Source organism: Balaenoptera physalus (genome assembly GCF_965194825.1).
Source record: "Balaenoptera physalus genome assembly, chromosome: 11".
In the NCBI taxonomy this organism is placed as follows: domain Eukaryota; kingdom Metazoa; phylum Chordata; class Mammalia; order Artiodactyla; family Balaenopteridae; genus Balaenoptera; species Balaenoptera physalus.
In genome coordinates, this window is record NC_138896.1 from 69,399,284 (window position 1) to 69,422,677 (window position 23,394).

Sequence of the window (23,394 nt, forward strand, 5' to 3'; positions counted from 1 at the left end):
CTCTCTCTTTGATTGCTTTGTCATAGCATCTGGACAAACATTTGAAAATTATTAGATGTATTACAATGAAGATAATGGTTAAAATACACCTTTGCAGTATTTTTGAAAAGAGTCCTCCTATTCTAGATGGCAACCAGAAAAATAAGTTTTGGAGTGTTTTCTTTTTACACATATTTAGTAACCAAGTAGACTTTTGCTGGGAGGCTATAGCTTGAGCTGTCTCATTTGCTATTACTATTTTTAAAGTAGGAGAAAGGTTTCATAGCTACAAGAAGACATTGAGACCGTAAGGTTGCAGTTGGCAGCTGGTAGTATATACCGTTTTGAAAATGGCTGATGATGTCCTTAAGTCTGATAAAGTTTAGAGAACTCAAGTTTTCAGTAATGTAGGAACGTGTCTAAATCCACATCCGTAACAGCCACCTAGTTCCATTTTGGATGTCTGAACGACAGTTATTTCGTTTTGATTTTTTAAATGTAATTTTTTTAATGGCTGAAGCAGATGTACAACACAAGTTTAATAGGTCATAAACAGGCTGTTCTGATTAGCAAAAAGTTCAAATTCAATCATGTACAAGCCAGAATGATTTCCCCACACCTCAACATGTGAAAATTCCTCCCATCATTTTCCACTTTTGATTGCAAATCTTTCTGTAAATGGCACTGATAATCAATATATTTTTCTAATGTTGTCAGAGTGGCCCAGTTGCCTGCTCTGGGTCCATTTATGTCTCTCAGTGCTAGACCTCTTTATTTTTTTTTTTCTGCCTAGTTCTCCACGTTGGGGGAAAACTAATCAGGTATCAAGAAGAGGCTCAGAGATATATTAATGGGGAAACACTTTGTAGGCTATGCATTTCATCACTTGTACTTAACTGTCACACAAACATTGTACATATGTTTTTAGCAATACACTTAAAACACACAGTGAGGTGCGGAGTCAAGATGGCAGAGTAGGAGGATGCGGAGTTTGTGTCTCCTCATAACTAAGGCACCTACCAGACGCTGGTGGGGGACCTTAACACCCAAGGGGACAGGAGGAACCCCCGAGTGAACAGGTAGGATGTGGGGGGTGGAGCAAGGGGGTGTAGAAGTGGAGGCCAGACAGGGCCAGAGTCCCTGAGGGGTGGCTGGGGGAGGAGAGGGGTTCTCACGCCTGGAGGGACACTCGGGGGTTCGGAGGATCAGAGGGGAACGTGGCTAGCGTCTCCCCCACCCATTCAGGCCCTGGGAAGCCTGCAGGGGTCCTGGACAGGGTTCTCCACCCTCCGAGGCCCCCTCTGGCCACGTAGGTCCCAGGGGCGTGGGAGGGGGGGAGGAAGAGTAAAGGCGAAGAGGGAGGGACCCTCTGGGATTGGAGGATTGCGGGGGGAATGCAGGTAGCATTTCCCCCACCCACTTGGGCCCTGGTGAGCCTCCTGAGCTCCCGGGCCTGGTCCTCTTCCCTCTGAGGCACCCTCGAGCTGCGTGGGTCCTAGGGGGATGGGGCGGCGGAAGAAGAGTAGAGGCAAATGGGGGGGACCCTCTGGGATCAGAGGATTGGGTTAGACCATGGCTAGCATTTCCCTTGCCCACTCAGGTCCCAGGGAGCTTGCTGGGGTACCAGGCCTGGTGCTCCACCCTCCAAGGTCCCCTCCGCTGCGTGGGTCCTAGCGGTGTGGGAGGGAGGGTGGGGAGGAATAGAGGTGAACGGGGAGGGATCCTCCAGGATCAGAGGATCGGGGGGGAACGCAGCTAGTGCTTCCTCTGCCCACTTGGGCCCCAGTGAGCCTGCTGAGGTCCTGGGCCTAATCATCTGCACTCGAAGGCTGGAGGTACTCCGGGGCCCCTCCAGCTGCACTGAGCCTAAGCCCCGCCCCCCAACCCCCCAAGGCCTTTAGGGGCAGTGGGTCCTAAACCTAGACACCGCTACCGCCTAAACTCCACCTCTGCCTAAGCCCCACCCTTGCCTAAGCTCCACCCCACAGCCAAGGTCTTTTCCAGCCTTTTTTTTTTTTTCTTTTTTGCTATTGTGGTTCTGTTTCACTTTCTGGTTGTTGTTTATTTTTTTATTTTTTCTAACATATCTGCTGGTTTTCTAATCTTATCTTATTTTATATTTTTTGTTGTTATTCTTCTCCTTTGTTTTGTCCCCCACCCCACAGAGCTTGCAGGATCTTGGTTCACAGGCCGGGTGTTAGGCTTAAGCTCCTGTGCTGGGAGCACCAAGTCCTAACCACTGGACTAACAGGAAACCTCAGACCCCAGGGAAAATTAATCACAGTGAGGTTTCCCAGAGGTCCTCATCTTGGCAACAAGACCCAGCTCTACCCAACAGCCTACAAACTCCAGTGCTAGAAGCCTCAGGCCAAACAAACAGTAAGAGAGGAACACACTCCACCCATCAAAATAAATGAGATGACAAAAAAATATGTTACAAATGAAGGAGCAAGGGAAAAACCTACAAGACCAAATAAATGAAGAGGAAATAGGCAACCTACCTGAAAAAGAATTCAGAGTAAAGATAGTAAAGATGATCCAAGATCTTGAAAACAGAATGGAAGCAGAGATCAAGAATATGCAAGAAATGTTTAATAAGGACCTAGAAGAACTAAAGAACAGAGATGAACAATACAATAACTGAAATGAAAAATACACGAGAAGGAATCAATAGCAGAAAAACTGAGGCAGAAGAACGAGTGAGTGAGCTGGAAGACAGAATGGTGGAAATAACTGCCGAGGAGCAGAAAAAAGAAAAAAGAATGAAAAGAATTGAAGACAGTCTCAGAGACCTCTGGGACAACACTAAACACACCAATATTTGAACAATAGGGGTGCCAGAAGAAAAAGAAAAAAAGAAAGGGTCTGAGAAAATATTTGAAGAGATTATACTTGAAAACTTCGCTAACATGGGAAAGGAAATAGCCACCCAAGTCCAGGAAGCACAGAGAGTCCCATACAGGATAAACCCTAAGTGAAACACACCAAGACACATAATAATCAAACTAACAAAAATTAAACTCAAAGAAAAAAATATTAAAAGCAGCAAGACAAAAGCAAAAAATAACATACAAGAGAATCCCCATAAGGTTATGAGCTGACTTTTAGGCAGAAACTCTGCAGGCCAGAAGGGAGTGGCAGGATGTATTTAAAGTGATGAAAGGGAAAAACCTACAACCAAGATTACTCTACCCAGCCAAAATCTCATTCAGAGTCAATGGAGAAATCAAAAGCTTTACAGACAAGCAAAAGCTAAGAGAATTCAGCACCTCCAAACAAGCTTTACAACAAATGCTAAAGGAACTTCTCTAGGCAGGAAACACAAGAGACGGAAAACACCTACAATAACAAAACCAAAACAATTAAGAAAATGGTAACAGGAACATACAGATCGATAATCACCTTAAATGTAAATGGATTAAATGCTCCAACCAAAAGACACAGACTGGCTGAATTAATACAAAAACAAGACCCATATATATGCTATCTACAAGAGGCCCACTTCAGACCTAGGGACACATACAGACTGAAACTGAGGGGATGCCAAAAGATATTCCATGCAAATGGAAATCAAAAGAAAGCTGGAGTAGCAATACTCGTATCAGATAAAATATACTTTAAAATAAAGGCTGTTACAAGAGATAAGACAGGACACTACATAACGATCAAGGGATCAATCCAAGAAGGATGTAACAATTATAAATATTTATGTACCCAACATAGAAGCACCTAAATACATAAGGCAAATGCTAACAGCCATAAACGGGAAATGGACAGTAACACAATAATAGTGGGGGACTTTAAAACCCAACATACACCAATGGACAGATTATGCAGCCACAAAATAAATAAGGAAACACAAGCTTTAAATGACACAACAGACCAGATACATTTAACTGATATTTATAGGACATTCTACCTGAAAGTGGCAAAATACACTTTCTTCCCAAGTGCACATGGAACATTCTCCAGGACAGATCAAATCATGGGTCACAAAGCAAGCCTCGGAAAAGCTAAGAAAATTGAAATCATATCAAGCATCTTTTCCAACCACAACTCTATGAGATTAGAAATCAATTTCTGGAAAAAAACTGTAAAAAACACAAATACATAGAGGTTAAACAGTGTGCTGCTAAATAACTAAGAGATCACTGAAGAAATCAAAGAGGAAATAAAAAAATATCTAGCATCAAATGACAATGAAGACACAATGACCTGAAACCTATGGGACATAGCAAAAGCAGTTCTAACAGGGAAGTTTATAGCAATTCAATTTCACCTCAAGAAACAAGAAAAATCTCAAATAAACAATGTAACCTTGCATTTAGAGCCACTAGATAAGGAAGAACAACAAAAACCCAAAGTCAGTAGAAGGAAAGAAATCATAAAGCTCAGAGCAGAAATAAATGAAATAGAAATGAAGAATACAATAGCAAAGATCAATAAAACTAAAAAGTGGTTCTTTGAGAAGAAAAAGAAAATTGATAAAACTTTAGCCAGACTCATCAAGAAAAAAAGGGAGAGGACGCAAATCAATAAAATTAGAAATGAAAAAGGAGAACTTACAACAGACACCGCAGAAATACAAAGCATCCTAAGAGACTACTACAAGCAACTCTACACCAATAAAAGGGACAACCTTGAAGAAATGGACAAATTCTTAGAAAGGTATAACCTTCCAAGACTGAACCAGGAAGAAATAGAAAATATGAACAGACCAATCACAAGTAATGAAATTGAAACTGTGATTAAAAATTTTCCAACAAACAAAAGTCCAGGACCAGATGGCTTCACAGGTGAATTCTATCAAACATTTAGAGAAGAGCTAACACCCATCCTTCTCAAACTCTTCCAAAAAAATTGCAGAGCAAGGAACATTCCCAAAATCATTCTATGAGGCCACCATCACCCTGACACCAAAACCAGACAAAGACACTACAAAAAAAGAAAGTTACAGACCAATATCACTGATGAATATAGATGCAAACATCCTCTACAAAATAGTAGCAAACAGAATCCAACAACACACTAAAAGGATCATACACCATGATCAAGTGGGGTTTATCCCAGGAATGCAAGGATTCTTCAATATAGGCAAATCTATCATTGTGATACACCATATTAACAAATTGAAGAATAAAAACCATATGATCATCTCCATAGATGCAGAGAAAGCTTTGGACAAAATTCAACACCAATTTATAATAAAAACCCTCCAGAAAGTAGGCATAGAGGGAACTTACCTCAACATAATAAAGGCCATATATGACAAACCAACAGCCAACATTGTTTTCAGTGGTGAAAAACTGAAATCATTTCCACTAAGATCAGGAACAAGACAACGTTGTCCATTCACACCACCATTATTCAACACAATTTTGGAAGTTTTAGCCACAGCAATCAGAGAAGAAATAAAAGGAATCCAAATCGGAAACAATGAAGTAAAGCTGTCACTATTTGCAGATGACATGATACTATACATAGAGAATCCTAAAGATGCTACCAGAAAACTACTAGAGCTAATCAATGAATTTGGTAAAGTAGCAGGATACAAAATTAATGCACAGAAATCTCTTGCATTCCTAAACACTAATGATGAAAAATCTGAAAGAGAAATTAAGGAAACACTCCCATTTACCACTGCAACAAAAAGAATAAAATACCTAGGAATAAACCTACCTAAGGAGACAAAAGACCTGTATGCAGAAAACTATAAGACACTGATGAAAAAAATTAAAGATGACACAAACAGATGGAAAGATATACCATGTTCTTGGATTGGAAGAAACAACATTGTGAAAATGACTATACTACCCAAAGCAATCTACAGATTCAATGCAATCCGTATCAAACTACCAATGGCATTTTTCACAGAACTAGAACAAAAAATTGCACAATTTGTATGGAAACACAAAAGACCCCCAACAGCCAAAGCAATCTTGAGAAAGAAAAACAGAGCTGGAGGAATCAGGCTCCCGGACTTCTGACTATACTACAAAGCTACAGTAATCAAGACAATCTGGTACTGGCACAAAAACAGAAATACAGATCAATGGAACAGGACAGAAAGCCCAGAGATAAACCCACGTACACATGGTCACCATATTTTTGATAAAGGAGGCAAGAATATACAATGGAGAAAAGACGGCCTCTTCAATAAGTGGTGCTGGGAAAACTGGACAGCTACATGTGCAAGAATGAAATTAGAACACTCCCTAACACCATACACAAAAAAAAACTCAAAATGGATTAAAGACCTAAATGTAAGGCCAGACACTATCAAACTCCTAGAGGAAAACACAGGCAGAACACTCTATGACATAAATCACAGCAAGATGCTTTTTGACCCACCTCCTAGAGAAATGGAAATAAAAACAAAAATAAACAAATGGGACCTAATTAAACTTAAAAACTTTTGCACAGCAAAGGAAACCATAAACAAGATGAAAAGATGACCCTTAGAATGGGAGAAAATATTTTCAAATGAAGCAACTGACAAAGGATTAATCTCCAAAATATACAAGCAGCTCAATATCAGAAAAACAAACAACCCAATCCAAAAATGGGCAGAAGACCTAAATAGACATTTCTCCAACGAAGATATACAGATAGCCAACAAACAAATGAAAGAATGCTCAACATCACTAATCATTAGAGAAATGCAAATCAAAACTACAATGAGGTATCACCTCACACCAGTTAGAATGGGCATCATCAAAAAATCAGCAAACAATAAATGCTGGAGAGGGTGTGGAGAAAAGGGAACCCTCTTGCACTGTTGGTGGGAATGTAAATTGATACAGCCACTATGGAGAACAGTATGGAGGTTCCTTAAAAAACCAAAAATAGAACTACCATACGACCCAGCAATCCCACTACTGGGCATATACCCTGAGAAAACCATAATTCAAAAAGAGTCATGTACCACAATGTTCATTGCAGCTCTATTTGCAATAGCCAGGACATGGAAGCAACCTGAATGCCCATCGACAGACGAACAGATAAAGAAGATGTGGTACATATATACAATGGAATATTACTCAGCCATTAAAAGGAATGCAGTTGGGTCATTTGTAGAGATGAGGATGGAACTAGAGACTGTACAGAGTGAAGTTAAGTCAGAAAGAGAAAAACAAATATCGTATATTAATGCATATATGTGGATTCTAGAAAAATGGTACAGATGAACCTGTTTGCAAGGCAGAAATAGAGACACAGACAGAGAGAACAAACGTATGGACACCAACGGGGGATGGGAGGGGGTGGGATGAATTGGGAGATTGGGATTGACATATATACACTAACTAATATGTGTAAAATAGATAACGAATGAAAACCTGCTCTATAGCACAGGGAACTCTACTTCGCTGTACAGTAGAAACTAACACAACACTGTAAAACAACTCTACCCCCATTAAAAAAAAAAAAAAAGAGAGAGAGAAAAAATGTTAGCCATCATCTAAGCCTTCAGTGAGTTGTAATCTTTTTGCTGCTGGAGGGTCTATTGCCACACTGATGGCAACTGACTGATCAGCGAGTGGCGCTTGAAGGTTGGGGAGGCTGTGGCAACTTCTTAAAATAAGACAGCACTGAAGTCTGCTGCATCAATAGACTCTTCCTTTCAAGAACAATTTCTCTGGAGCGCGCAATGCTGATTGACAGCATTTTACCCACAGTAGAACTTCTTTCAAAACTGGAGACAACCCTCTCAAACCCTGTTGCTGCTTTACCAACTAGCTTTATGGACTATTCTAAATCCTTTGTCGTCATTTCAACAATTGATTAAGTTTGCCATCTTACATGGTTGTGGTTCATGGCACTTCAAAACAATTACAACAGTAACATCAAAGATCACTGATCACAGATCATCATAACAAGTATAATAATATGAAAAAGTTTGAAATATTGTGAGACTTACCAAAATATGACACAGAGACACAAAGGGAGCAAATGCTGTTGGAAAAATGGCAGCAACAGACTTGCTTGACACAGGCTTGCCACAAACTTCAATTTGTAAAAAACGCACTATTTGCAAAAGTAAATAAAGTGAAACACAGTAAAATGAGGTATGCCTGTATGTTGTTTTAATCTGTTAAATCTGTAGTAATTTGTCATGCAGCAATGGAGAAGTCATACAACTGAATAGGATTAATGGCAGACGGGACATTGCAGGAGAAATGATTAGTGAAATTGATGACAGCAGTAGAGAGTATCCAAAATGGAACAGAGAAAAAAGAATTAAAAAAAAATCATCAATGAGCTGTGGGACGATTTTAAGACATGGCCTAATAGACACATAATTAGTGTCCCTGAAAATGAGGAGTGGGGGAAGAAGCAATTAGAAGAAATAATGGCTGAAAAACTTCCATGTTTGATGAAAAGTATAAATCCACAGATCTAAGAAACTCCATGAAACCCAAGTACAAGTAACATGAAGAAAGCAAAAAGCATAAAAATAATGATATATTCCTGATTAGAAACAAATCAAGTGAGGAAATAATAGAACACATTTAAAGTACTGAAAAAAGACTGCCAACCTAGAATTCTATACCCCCAAAAATTATCATTCAAAAACTCAGGGTGAAATAAAGATGGTTTCAGACAAACAAAAGCTGAAATAATTCATCACCAGCAGAGCTGTACTACAAAAAAACATTAAAGGAAGAACTTCATACAGGAAGAAAATGATATGAGAAGGGAATGTGGATCTGCACAAAGAAATGAACAGCAGTGGAAATGGTAACTACATGAGTAAATATAAAGTATTTTTTCTCTTAGTATTTAAGTCTTTTTTAAAACATAAACTTTTAATTTTAGAATAATTTCAGACTTACAGAAAAGTTGCAAAGTCAGTATGAAGATATTTGGATATATGCTGCCTTCAGACACCAACTTCATATATTAAGAAACAAACTGGTTAAAAGAAAAAGGAAAGAGAAACATATAACATCAGTATTCATTAAAGAAATACAAATTAAAATGCAATGAGATACCTCTATTCCTTTGAATGGCTAAAATTAAAAACCATACCAAATGTTAGTGAGGATGTAGAGCAACTGGAACTCTCACACACTGCTGATGGGGATATAAAATGGTACAGCCACGTTGGGAAATAGTTGAGCAGTTTTTAAGAAAGTTAAATATGCATCTACTATAAAGTCCAGGCATTCACCGCTAGGTATTTACCCAAGAGAAAAAAAAGCTTATGTTTATACAAAGACCTGTTACAGATGTTCATAGCAGCTGTATCTTTAACAGCCCCAAACTGAAAACTGCCTCCATGTCCATCAACAGGTGCCAAGGAGGCGGGCTCAAAGGAGGGTGCTGTGCACTAGGAAACAGAAATGCCTCACACTGGCAAGTGGATGAGTGGATGTGCATACAGGATCCTGTGCTAAGTGTGCTGTCCCCACGTGTGCCTGTAACAATGCTTGTTGACTGACCATTTTGTTAAATTTTATTTATTTATTTACTTTTGGCTGCGTTGGGTCTTCGTTGCTGTGCGCAGGCTTTCTCTAGTTGCAGCGAGTGGGGGTTACTCTTCGTTGTGGTGCACGGGCTTCTCATTGCAGTGGCTTCTCTTGTTGTGGAACATGGGCTCTAGGCATGCGGGCTTCAGTAGTTGTGGTACTTGGGCTCAGTAGATGTGGCTCGCGGGCTCTAGAGCGCAGGCTCAGTAGTTGTGGCGCACGGGCTTAGCTGCTCCGCGGCATGTGGGATCTCCCCGGACCAGGGCGCGAACCCGTGTCCCCTGCATTGGCAGGTGGATTCTTAACCACTGCATCACCTGGGAAGACCCTCATGTACTTACTTAATAGATGTTCACAGAGCTATACAGCTATGTCTCCATCACCACAATCATGATATAGAATACGTCTATCACCCCAAAAGCTCCCTGTGCCCCTTCTGTTTCCCTCCCTTCTACCTGCAGCCTTTGGAAAACATTGTTCTGCTCGCTGTTGTAATAGTTTGGGGTTTTTTTTTCTTTAGAATTTCACTGAAATGGAATCATAACAGTATGTAGCTTTTCTAGTCTGGTTCTTTTACTTAGCATACTGCATTTGAGATGCATCCAAGTTGTTGTATGTATTATTCTTTGCATATAGTTCATATTTTTTTTTACTGCTGAGTAGTATTCTATTCATGGATGTATCACAGTTTATCCCTTCTCTGGTTCACGGGCACTTGAGTTATTTCTAGTTTGAGTTATTATAAATAAAGTTGCTATGAATATTTGTATACAAGTCTTTGTATACAACATGTTTCAATTTCAGTTGGATAAGTTCTTAGGAGCAACTGCTGTATCATATGACAAGTGTATATTTAACTTTATAAGAAACTACTGAAGAGTTTTTAAAAGTGGTTATGCCATTTTACATTCCCACCCGCAGTGTATGAGGGTTCCAATTTCTTGACATCATCTTCTGACTCTGATTATAGGTATCCTAGTGAGTGTGAAGTGGTATCTCATTGTGGTTTTGAGGTGCATTTCTCTGACGGCTAATGATGCTGAGAATCTTCCTGTATTCTCATTTGCTACCTGTATATCTTTTTTGGTGGACAGCTTATTCAAATCTTTTGCTATTTTTTTTTTTTTTGCTATTTTTAAAAATTGGGTTATGTGTCCTCCTATTAATGAGTTGTAAGAATTCTTTATATGTTTGCATACAAGACCTTTATCAGATATGTGTTTTGCAGATATTTTCCTCCAGTTGGTGCCTAAGCACCAAACCTTAGGGTCAGCCTTGACACCTCTCATTCTCCTTCCTGTCACAATCCAATCCTCCTGGCTCTATCTTAACATGTATCCAGAATCTGACACTTCTCACCACCTCCACCGCTTCCACTCTGCTCCACCGTCTCTCACTAGGATTACTGCAGTAACCTCTTAACTGGTCCCCCTTGCCCCTTGATTCTATTCTAAACATAGCATCCTGAGTGATCCTTTTAAGCCAAAAGTCAGATCCTGTCACTTTTTCCACTCAAAACTCTCTAAAATCTTCCCTTTACTAAGTCAAAAACCAGTTATAAAAACAGAAAAAATGTTTACATTTTCATTTCAGAAAATATTTCCCATTCACATTTTTTAAAATTAGGCTTGACAACACAGTATAATAAAAATTTTTCACTAAATCAAATACGAAGGATTTCAAGTATGGCCTCTCAAATGATTCTAATACCATTTGCCGTTGAAATTTCAGCCACTTTATGGAGACAACACTATCTTTCCTAGGGCTGCCCAGCTTCCAAGGCAGAGTCACCCAGTAGAGGAACTCTATGCTGAAAAAGGGATAACCTTGTAATTGGCTTCCTCTTGTTAGTTCAAAGTTAGGTTAGCAAAGAGAGGGGAGTGTAATGCTGTCAGGCAATGACATCAAGCAATAGTACCGTTCCTTTAAGCTTGACCCATTAAGCAACTTCATGTGTATGTTAGGTTTATGAGATGCTTAATTAATTTTAATTATTAAGCATAATTTTTAATTATAATTAATTATATCCCTTAATTTTTAATTATAATAAACTTGTGTCATTTCTGCCAGAAATGACCCTTTTGAGTTAGCCTGAATGATTTCTAATGCCCCTATTAGAATGTACTTTCATTTAGATTACAGTCAGATGCTAATAAGGGTAAAGGTCACTCAGGCAATCATTTTAAATCGATTTTTAGAATCTATTTACCTCTCATATAGGGACTAGAACGCATGTAAGTGAAGGTCAGGAAACATACAAAGCAGCTGCGCATTCAGGATGTACAAACAAATCTTTCTTTGAGTCACATGTGAAGAAATAGGATTTCCATCGTTATTATTAAAGAGAGTTAGGAGATTTTAAACTTTAGGAACTAATGGCATTTTATTTTCCCTCTGGGGAAATTACTTGACTTCTGGGAATATCCATTTGTTTGAATTTCTTTGTTGATAAATTAAATGACCACAAACTGTAATACAAAAACAAAATCCAAAACCAACACTACCCTGTGAACCTCTTGGCTCAAGTGTTTCAATACTATAAAGCTGCAGAGTCAAGTCAGTTAGAAAAAACAAATCGTAGAGCCAGGACTCAAAATTATGTATTTAAATTAAAAAATGAAGTCAATAATAGCTACAAGTAAACATTGTTTTAGGACATAGAACCCATTTGCTAAATTTCTAAATATTTTACTCAAGTGTGAGGAATGTGACACTTTCTACTATAGAAATTCCAGTTTGGTCTGAGTTACTGTGAAAATAAAAAGAAAGTCATAATGTTCTTTCACAAAATTATTTCTTAGGCATTTGCTATCTGCATTCTATATTGTGAACCAGTGAGAATAGAACCAACACCCATGTGTACACAGTGTTCTAAAGTAAAAATACATAAGGGTGAGAGGAAAGCATAGACTGAAGGTGAGTTTATGGCCACTGAGTGCCTCACGAAGATGTACTTCTTGGCCTGGCAACATCCTTAGGCAGCAAGGTGTTCTCTCCTGCTCAAGGTTTCTGCCCTCAGCATCCCAGGGATGTGGTATTTTCTTAACCTCAACAACACATGCTATGATCTGGTTTAAAGAGCAGAGCTTAAGAGAAGTCAGAGAAGTTTGTTTCGGAATATATCAAGAAAATATGGCCTTGAGCCCTGCTCTGCTTCTTATAAGGTCTGGGCCATGAGAAATGCCTTTCAAAGAATTTTATTGAAACTGCAGGCACAGCCAACTCCTTCTCCAAGTAGGTTCATGTCAACAAATGCTTCATTTTTTTCCACATCAAAGCAAGGGGCCTCTATCTCAGACCTAATATAACAATAACAATAATAATAATAATTACGATGATAATAATAATGCATAGTTATTTACTGATCATCAATTTGCATGAATCTGTACTAGAGGTCTCTCTAGGTCATCCAATTTATTGCTCATAAAATCCTCTCATGAGATCGGCATGAACAGCCTTATTTTATAGATGAGAACACTCAGATTCAGAAAGGTTTAGTAACTCGGTACCAAAAATTAGTATGTGATATTGGAATTTGCATCAGATGCATCTGTATTCTAAAGTTTGTGCTTATGGCTTCCATATTTTTTTTTTTATTATGCCTGCCTTTTCAAAGACCTCTGACATTTGGACAGGAAAATGGGTTTTCTAGCTTCCTTAGCCACGTTTCCAAGTAAATAAGAGCTTCAGAGAGAATTACTACTCAACTTAAATGGTAAAACCAGAGCTTCTTATTTTCCTCTTAATGACCCTGTGCAACATTTGGCTTCTATATCCCCAAAGGCAATGTTAGAATTGCACATGCCTCTTAGACAAGGAAGCATTTTCAGTGTTGCACCCCACTTTCTATGACTGGTTGTCTAGGTTAGCTGCTATTGCTGACAGCATCATTTGCTGAACCTGTCCTTCTCTCTTTGTTCCTAAAGACACTTGGGCTCTTGTCAAGCTCACTGACAAGTTCCATTCTTGCTAAATCTGGTGTTCAATTTTCAATCTTCTTACTTGTTCAATCAGCTTCATTTTTGATCAGCCCCACCTTCACTTGGCTTCCAAGACATGATTCCCTGGCTGCTTCTCCTTCGACTCCTGTGCTAGTTTCTTCTTGTCCTCCTAGTTTCTAAATATTGGGATGCCCTGGGGCTCAGTCCTTGGATCTGTTCTCCACCTACTCCCTGGGTGACCTCATCCTTTGTCATGGCTTTTAATCCCTTCTATACACTGACCTCTTCATCCTCAACCTTTTCTTTGAACTCCAGACTGGCATATCCAGCTGCTGCTCATTTCGCATGTTCAAGAGGAAAAACAGCTTGAAATCAGACTACTGGTTTCCTTTCCAAACCTCCTCTTTTCATACTCTTCCTCATTTTAGGCAAATGGCAGCTCAGTTCTTACTGTTGCTCAGGCCCAAAACCTGGGAGTCACTCTTGAAACACAACGTCAAATCCATCAGCAGCAAATTTGGCTGATGGTTTTGGCTTTACTCTCAGACATATACAGAACCCAAACACATCTCACCATGTTTTCTGTAACCAGCCTGGTTCAAACTATTATCATCTCTCAAATTACTCAATGGCCTTCCAAATGTCTCCCTGCTTCAACCTTTACCGCATTCATTCTATTCTCAATATAACAAACAGACTTACCTTTTAAAATATAAGTAAGATCGTGTCACTCTGCTCAAAACCCAGCAAGTCTTCTTGCCTGTTCAAAGCAAAAGGCAAAGTCCACACAATGGCCTGCCAGATTCTACGTCTGTTACTTCTTTGACTTAATCTCCCCTCTTTTACTCTCCTCTGGCCTCCTTTGCTTTTCTTCAAAGGTGCCAAGCACATTCTCACCGAAGAGTTATTACACTTGCTGTTCCTCTGCCTGGAGCTTACTTCCCTTATTCATATGGTTTGCCCTCTGGTTTCCTTCTAGTCTCTGCTTCAAAGGACCCCCACTTAGAATCCATTTTCCCTGACCACTCCTCCCTTGACCCTCTTTAACTCACCCTATCTCTCTGACCCAGCTTTATTTTTCCCTACGGTACTTCTCATTATTTGATACATTTCGTATTTTCTTGTTTTCGTTTTAAAGTCCCTGTTTTACCTAGAACATAAGCTGCAGAATGGCAAGGAATTTGTTTTGTTCATGCCTGTCTCCCTAGTACCTAGAACAGGGCTTGACCCATAATACAATGATTTGCTGAATGACTAGCCTATGGCAATTTTGTGCTCAGAGAACCCCCAACAGCATCATCTCCTACTTCCTGACAAGGCTGTCTCCTCCACCTAAACTAATTAAGACCTTAAATCAACTAATTTATTTTTGGCTGTGTTGGGTCTTTGTTGCTACACGCGGGCTTTCTCTAGTTGCGGACAGCGGGGGCTACACTTCGTTGTGGTGCACGGGCCTCTCATTGCAGTGGCTTCTCTTGTTGTGGAGCATGGGCTCTAGGCGCACAGCCTTCAGTAGTTGTGGCTCACAGGCTCTAGAGCGCAGGCTCAGTAGTTGTGGCGCACGGGCTTAGCTGCTACGCAGCACGTGGGATCTTCTCAGACCAGGGCTCGAACCCATGTCCCCTGCATTGGCAGGCGGATTCCTAACCACTGCACCACCAGGGAAATCCCCAAATGCCCATTTCTTAGTGCAAGGAAGGCCAGGAAAGCAAGTTGCCGGCACCAGCAGCCTCTGTAATGGGAGGCAGAGAAGTTATGGTCGGGGTAGGAATGGTTTTTGGGCAGGCAAGCAAGAGCATCTGCTCCTGTGCAAGTATTTTTGACTTCCAAGAACTTTTCTTCCCCTCTTATTTGTCTTCTCTTTTTCTGTTACAAAGTCTTGTTCTTGCTTTAGAGATACAATATCTTATTTCTGACTTATGTTCAATATTATTAAACATAATATCTTTAAGTTTTCTTCTATTCCCTGATTTATCTCTATTTTCTTGGAGTTCCCTTTGTATGTTTTTTGCTTTTATTTTGTTTTGTGTTGTGTAGTCTTTCTCTTTCATGTTAGAGACTGTTTTCCTTGTTTGTCTTTTCGTATTTAAAAGTGAGACACAAAAAAAGTCAATTGTAAAGAGTTATGTGTCCACTGGGGGCAGAGAGTGATGACATATTTACCAGAGGGTTCCTCTGTCCTTTTCGGAGGGGGACTCCCAAATGCAATAGGTAGAGGTCTTTTCTTTAGAACCATTCAGTTTGTCCAAAGAACACTCACGCTCAAACCTCACTGTCTCATTGATGGGGGTGGGAGTGGTAATACGGCTGACTGCCAAGGAAGGGGTTGATGGTCCCGAAATCTTATATAGAAATTTTAGCTGAATTCCTCCAGGCCTCTGATTTACTTGATGTCCACACTTTTGACACCTTTTGGTTCATTGTTTTTGAAAATTTAGTCTTCAATTTTCTGCAACATCAGAAGAGGCAGATGAGGGTGGGTTGGAACGGGAAGAGAGTAGTCACCTGACTTCAAACTACGGAGGTGGTGTAGGGGAACCAGGAAGTCCAAATGGTCTGTACAGACATCAGCTCATTGTCTGCTGCACTGACACCTCTGGAGTCCTGAGTCTCTCAAGACCCTGCTTAACTCGCTCTCCGTGTCATTCCTGCAGGCATTTGGGTCCTACTCACCCTGTGCCATTAGGTCCATTATCCCTGGCACTATTATCTCATCTCCTGTTCAATGTGTCATGTTATATATAGTGTATATAAAATATATTACTGTCATTTTAGTGGAGAGTATAAATCGAATATGTGTGGTCAACCTGTCATTTTTATGCAGACGTCCCAGGATTTTAAAGATTCTATAAATTCAGATCTGTCAGGAACCCTACTGATCTGGAAAGCAGACCTTGTCATTTTACAAAAGAAGACAGGAAATCTCAGAGAAATGAGGTCCTTGCCACAGTGATCTGCAGTGATGGAGTTCTTCTGGGAGCAGCATGGAAACATGGTCCGGACTCCATGCTGTTGAGTCAGGCTGCCTAGTTTTGCATCTCAGCCCCATTCTCTACCAGCTCTGTGATCTTGGGACAGTTTCTTAAACTCTCTGTGGCTCGCTTTCCTCAAATGTAAAATGGGGATAATAATACTTACCTAACTCATCAGGCTCTGGTTGGCATTAATGCATTAATATTTGTAAAGCACTTAAAATAGTACTTTTACACTGTAGCCATCTATTCAATATTACTATTATTAGTTTGGATAAATCTAACTCAACTTTCAAAAACCCCAGGCATAGTGCTATTACAGTAGAAAGAGATCTTAATTTAAGAATTTGTAGAACTAATATTAGGGACAATTTATTCTAGTATATATGTTCTGTATGGTGAGATTAGCCTAACACTACTGCTGACAGAAAAACCATTATCCTTGAAGAAGTCTGCATTAATCCATCCCTTTGAAATACGTTTAAATTTATCCAATAAAAGAAACAAACTGAATTACATAACGGTTTTCAAATTAAAACATACTCATTAATCATCTAAAATGACTAACAATTCTAATTCTTACAAGAACACGACCTTTAAACATCAGAAAAAATCGTTTTTTTGCTGGTGCCAAATGCTCGAGTCAGCATTTTGCTTCAAAAGGCAAGGACACAGGGGCTTCTACACTGTTTCAGTAGGAGATGGGTGAACAAACAACCTGGCACACCCCAGCACCTCTCGGAATGTATGTATTCAGCATAGACTGGTTGATCGGTTACTGTACAGAGGGCCCTCACTCACTGGGCTGCCCAGATAGACGGTGGCCTCTGAGACCCACCCTGAAGTTTACTGGGGATGCCTGGGTCCTGGAGGCAGACCCCCGACCTCACATGTGGCTCCCATGCTGAGTTGGTGAGGCTGCGGAGGAAGTCCTGCCTACCCGATGACGGTGGGAGTGGAATCGGTCCCCCTCCACGGAGGGCCGTTTGGCCCTATCAGAACTCCAAATGTGTGCAGCTTCGGTTCCAATTCTACTTCGAGGAATTATCATTCAAACATTTGCACATGTAGTGGAAGATACAGGTTACAAGAATGTTCCCTGTGTTGTGGGGACTGGTTAAGATCCCAGGGAATACTGGGCAACCTTCTGTGTTGGTACAAAACAGCCCCAGGCTGGAGTGAACAGGCAAAGGCAGTGTGCCTCGTGCAGGATGCCGCGGGCGGGGGAACTGGGGAGGCGCTGGCTGTGAAGGTGCCATGTCTCTGGAAGGAGGTACAGTGAAAGGCTAATACCTGTGGTATCTGGTGAGAGAACTGTATGCCTGGGAAAGAGGCAGTCTTACTTTTCGCTATATGGTATTTTGTATCATTTGGTTTTTGTACCAAGTGCAACTATTATCTGCCTAGCAGTTCTCAAAATGTGGGGCAAGGACTCCTGGGGATTTCCAAAACCCATTCAAGGGGTCCCAAGTGTCTTCCTTTTTCCAACTATGTATCTATGTGAGGCTGGTTTTTCTTCATAGATTTCAACCAAAGCAACACATCACAGCAGACACGATGCAGAAGCAGCTGTGGGGATTCAGCCACTTTTCTCCCTAAAATGTTTTCGTTTTGGAAAATATAATTGTTTTATGAAAGCATTATTTTTGATAATATGTATCATTTTTATTAGTTATTTTGAGTGAATTACTGAATTTTAAAAATTTGTCAGTTTTAATTTCTACTGCAGTAAATATTAGTCATCCACAAAAACAAAAAGTTCTTTGATGTCCGCAATTATACCTTAGAGGATAAAAGTTCCCGAGGAAAATCTTGAGAACTACTGATCTAGGGCAGACCAATTCTAATTAATTAATTAATTAATTATTAATATTATTTATTTATTTATTTTTGGCTGCACTGGGTCTTCATTGCTGCACACAGGCCTTCTCTAGCTGCGGCGAGCGGGGGCCACTCTTCGTTGCGGCGCACGGGCTCTAGGTGCACGGGCTTCAGTAGTTGTGGCTTGCAGGTTCTAGAGCGCAGGCTCAATAGTTGTGGTGCATGGGCTCAAGTTGCTCTGCGGCATGTGGGATCTTAGTTCTCCAACCAGGGCTCGAACCTGTGTCCCCTGCACTGGCAGGCGGATTCCTAACCACTGCACCACCAGGGAAGTCCCAATTCTAATTTATTTTAAACTCCTGTTTCCACGAATTAGTAGCTAATAACCCAGGGTAAATTAACTATTTTTCTGAGCCTCACTTTTCTCATCTATGAACATTAATATAATGATGCACACAAAGCATTTAGTGCAAAAGGTAAACTCAACACTATGGTTATTTAACACTGTGGTAGGCTCCGGCTACCCAGCTCCACCTTCAGTGACGTTAGGTCGGCAGCTTGAACTCGGCCACGAGAGAGTCTTTACACCAGGGAAATTGGAAATCAGCAAACACACGTCAGTGGCTTTTTTTGTTTTTTTTTTCCTAGTGGATTGTTAAGCATTTACCAGCACATTACTGCTACCTACAGGCCATGAATGTACAGGACAGATGTTTGCATCTCTTTAATCTTAAATCTGAAAGAGCAAAGCGATCTGATAACATAACAGGTTTTGTGTCTGAGTCCACAAATCTTTGGTTTGGGCAGAAACTAGTTTTTACTTAAATGCCTGCCCTTCATACAGTTAGCTGGGGCTCAATTCCCTATTTGCAGGGGAATTCCTTACATTTGCGATGCACCACCTTACGAGACCTCCACTAGACCAGTTCTCTCCCTGGAGGGATGTGCGGGTCTTGCCCCACGGCCATCTTGGGTGGGCTCTGCTTCATGCCACACAAACAGAAGTTCAAACCATGGGTTTGTGCCTAGGGGTGAGGCATCTTGTACCCAGTTCATACTTCCCTTTTTCTGGACTTTCTAGTCTCGTTACTATCTTCCTTTTCCCTCTGTGGGTTTTTTGGGGGGAGTGAGGTGGGGTTGGCGGTTTTTTCTTCTGTTTTCTGGCCTTCATTTTTTTTTTTTAAATTGAAGCATAGTTGATTTACAATGTTACATTAGTTTCTGGTGTAGAGCAAAGTAACTCAGTTATATATATATATATATATATATATATATATATATATATATACACACACGCATATATATATTCTTTTTCATATTCCTTTCCATTACAGTTTATTACAGCATACTGAATACAGCTCCCTGTGCTATACAGTACGACTTTATTGTTTATCTATTTTATATATAGTAGTGTATATCTGCTAATCCTAAACTCCTAATTTCTCCTTCCCCCCCTTCCCCTTTGGTAACCATAAGTTTGTTTCATATGTCTGCGAGTCTGTTTCTGTTTTGTAAGTAAGTTCATTTGTATCATATTTTAGATTCCACATACAAGTGATATCATATGATATTTCTCTTTCTGTGTCTGACTTACTTCACTTAGTATGATCACCTCTAGGTCCATCCATGTTGCTGCAAATTGGCCTTCATTTTTGATGTTTACTCTCTGCCAGGCACCCCCTGGCAGTTTCCCTGTCACTGAAAGGCATGTGCAAATTTTCATGTGATAATCTTCTATCCTTTTACCCCTTGCAGATCGGACCTGCTCAAGGCCACTGAAGACAAGGAGGGGGTGGATCCCCAAAGGGATGCATCTTCTGGGGCCCCTGGCCTCTGTCGTGTGCTTAACTCTGCCAGCTTTTCCTCCTGCAGCGCCCACCACCACCATGTGCCCCCACTCTACTCCGGTGCCTCCCCCTCCCTCCCTCTTCACTGCTGTGCAGACAGTGCTCCTTTTTCATCTTTAATTCTCATCTTGAGCATCCTTTTCTCTTTCTGATGCTTCCAGTCATGCCTGTTCCACAACGATGCTGCTGTAAAGGGGACCCTACAAAGGTCTTTACAAAGATAGTCATTTTGGAGCCTCCACAGGTTGGGTAAACTTGAAGTCAATTGAGCCTCCTCACCCTGGGCTTTCAGTTTTCAGTGGCTTTAGTTAAACAGAGGGCTGGGGAAGGATGATTCCTGGGAGAAGGGACAAAGAGCTCTGATCTTCTTCCACAAGCTCAAGGAGGGTGGTCTGGCAGTAGGGCCCACTGGGGTCCAACCACTAAACAAATTACCCCACGAGGGAGAGAGAGGGTCAGTGGCCTGCCCCTCCCAGAGCTGTGCACTGAGCAGAAAGGACCATGGCTCCAGGTTTGAAGGGCCATGACCCGGTCCTCCGGAATGAGGCCTTGGGCCCTGGCAAAGGCTTCCTCCAGGCCCTGACCCTGAAGACTCCTCCTGGGTCTGGGCAGTGTCCAGATAGGCAGGGCCTCCCAGGCTGTCCCCCTTCTCTGGGGGATGGGTGTTGGCAGTCTCCAGCTCAAAAGGCTGATGTCTGAACTCCTGTTTCGGAACAATGAGATGAGAGGAAGGAGGATCGCGTGCCACATGCCACTGCCAGTCTACAGCAGCCCAGCAGCCATGGCTCCACACCCCACGGCTCCATGCTATATGGCGTGGCTAGGGCACTCCTGAACGGGCAAGGTGGAGGTGAGGAGAGGGGGCTTTCACGAGACAGAAGGACTTCCAGCCAAACTGGGCACGTGAGGGATCGAGCATTATAATTTGGAAAGTTACAGGGAGGGGGGCTGACAGCCTGGCTGCGTTACTTTCTCTTATCTAATTTGCTTCCCTCTTGCTCCTGCCTTGCTATCCAAAACCACCAGTCAGGCAGCCTTAGGCCTGCCTTGAAGGGTCTGCCCCTTCTATTGGGCCCTGCCTCAGAGACCTGGTACCCCACGGCCTGGGCTTTAATCTCTGACATCATGAGTGGCCAGGCCCACTGTTCCCTTCCCTTTGTCCAAGCAACAAGCAATGGCAGTGTCTCACAGCAAGCAACAAGCACCCCAGCATGTCAGACCTCCTTTGAATCATGGCTCCACCAGATGCCATGTTTTTTCTTTACCACATACCTGAGCCTCGGTTTCCCCACCTGTAAAATAGGAGCAATAATACTGCCTTCTCAGAATTATGGCAAGAATTAAATGTTATTTACTACGTGCCTGGTACTTGGTAGGCGTTCGGCTGATGGGAGCCATGTAGCTATCTGTTTCTTCAACCGAAGCCTCAATCAAACCCGCCAACATGTGTTGAATGTCTCCTATGTGCAAAAAAGCTGTCCAAGAAACCCCCTCCCTGCACACCCATGCTGAAAAGGGGAAGGAGAGAGTATCTCAAGCAAGTGCTCTAAAAACTCCTGTCCAGGGCCAGCCTGAATTAGCACTTATGGTCTTGCATGCCCAGTTCTAAAACTCTTTGATTCTGAAGAGTTATGTACTATCTAACATGCACTATTTTATTATATCACATAACCTGTATTACGTCTTTTCTCTCCAACTCGATTGTAAGCTTCTTAACAGCTGGACCCATGTCCAGTCCTTCTTTGTGGGTTTTCCACAGTGCCCAGCACTGAGCTGCATGCGTTAAGAGGCAGCTGAGGGCTTCCCTGGTGGCGCAGTGGTTGAGAATCTGCCTGCCAATGCAGGGGACACAGGTTCGAGCCCTGGCCTGGGAAGATCCCACATGCTGCGGAGCAACTGGGCCCGTGAGCCACAATTACTGAGCCTGCGCGTCTGGAGCCTGTGCTCTGCAACAAGTGAGGCCGCGATAGTGAGAGCCCCGCGCACCGCAATTAAGAGTGGCCCCCGCTCGCCGCAACTAGAGAAAGCCCTCGCACAGAAATGAAGACCCAACACAGCCATAAATAAATAAAACTATTTTTAAAAAAAAAAAAAAAAAAAATGAAAAAAAAAAAAAAAAAAAAAGAGGCAGCTGATATGAAGACCTGTTGATTAAGTTTGGTGCCTTTGTCTGTGTGTAACCACAGGCGAGAGTATAGTTTGACATCTTTTATTCAGAGTGACGTTATCATGTATCTGCTTGAATAAATTCGTTTCCCCTTTTCATCCTGCCTCAGTGAACAAGAAATCTTCCTGCTCCTGAGAAATAAGTGAGAGGTGAAGGGACCAATGAGACAGTGATTTTGTATCCTATGGCTGGCCCAGAATCTGGGCAGGGGCAGGCAGTGTGCTGGTGTGAGTCTGAGACACTGATGGAGGTACTGGAGAATGGTTGGTGACTCCAGCAGGATTTGGAAACTTAAGCCTAGAGATGTTTACAAATAGAATCACTATCGGGAATGACTGGGAGGAGGTAGGCAGGAGCTGGGTAGAAAAAAGCAGAAGTGCCTATAACCAGAAATAGGTCAGAGATACCTCTCTTGGATAAAGAGCTCATATACAGAATAGATTACGAACTCCTACAAGTCAGTATGAAAATGACAAACAACCTAATTATTTTTAGATCAGCAAAAGATCTGATTAGCCACCTCAAAGAAAGTGATAACCAAATAACCAACACATACGCAAGAAGGTGATCAATATCATTAATCATTTGAGAAATGCAAATTAAAACCACAATGACAGAGCAGCACATACCCACCAGAGGAGCTAAAGCTAAAGTGTAAAAGAAAAATCTCTAACAACAGACAATACCAAGGGTTGATGAGAATGGGGATCAACTTGAGTTCTCACACATTGCTGGTGGAAGCATAAACTGGTACAACCACTTAGAAAACTGTTTAGTGGTATGTAAAGCTAAACATGCTTTCTCTATGACCCCAAAATTCTACCTCAAGGTATATACGCCAGAGAAAGAAGTGTTTGTGAACCCATAAGATATGCACAAGAAATGTAGCTAGTAATTTTATTCATTAACAGTCTCAAACTGAAAATCCCAAATTTTTATCAACAATAAAATGGGTAAATTATAGTATCTTCATGTAATAAAGTACTATACAACAATATAAAAGAACAATCTACTACTACTACATACTGTACAACTCCATTTATACTGAGTTCAAGAACGGTCAAAACTAATCTATAGTGATAGAAACAAAATAACAATTACTCTATGAATACAGACTGGGAAGAAGCACTAAGGAATGGTCTAGGGTTCTGGCAATGTCCTGACTGGTGGTTACACGGGTGTATATACATGCAAAAA

General features: G+C 41.2%; 1 protein-coding gene across 1 annotated transcript in view; it reads left to right on the forward strand.

Annotated features, from left to right (window-relative positions):
• CCR3 (C-C motif chemokine receptor 3) overlaps positions 1–23,394 on the forward strand; it is a 58,202-nt gene that overhangs the window by 6,670 nt on the left and 28,138 nt on the right. Inside the window, exon 2 of the mRNA XM_082413884.1 lies at positions 7,093–8,718. Coding sequence (XP_082270010.1) covers positions 8,700–8,718 — 19 coding nt within the window. The 5' untranslated portion in view covers positions 7,093–8,699. The remainder of the gene's footprint in view (positions 1–7,092; positions 8,719–23,394) is intronic.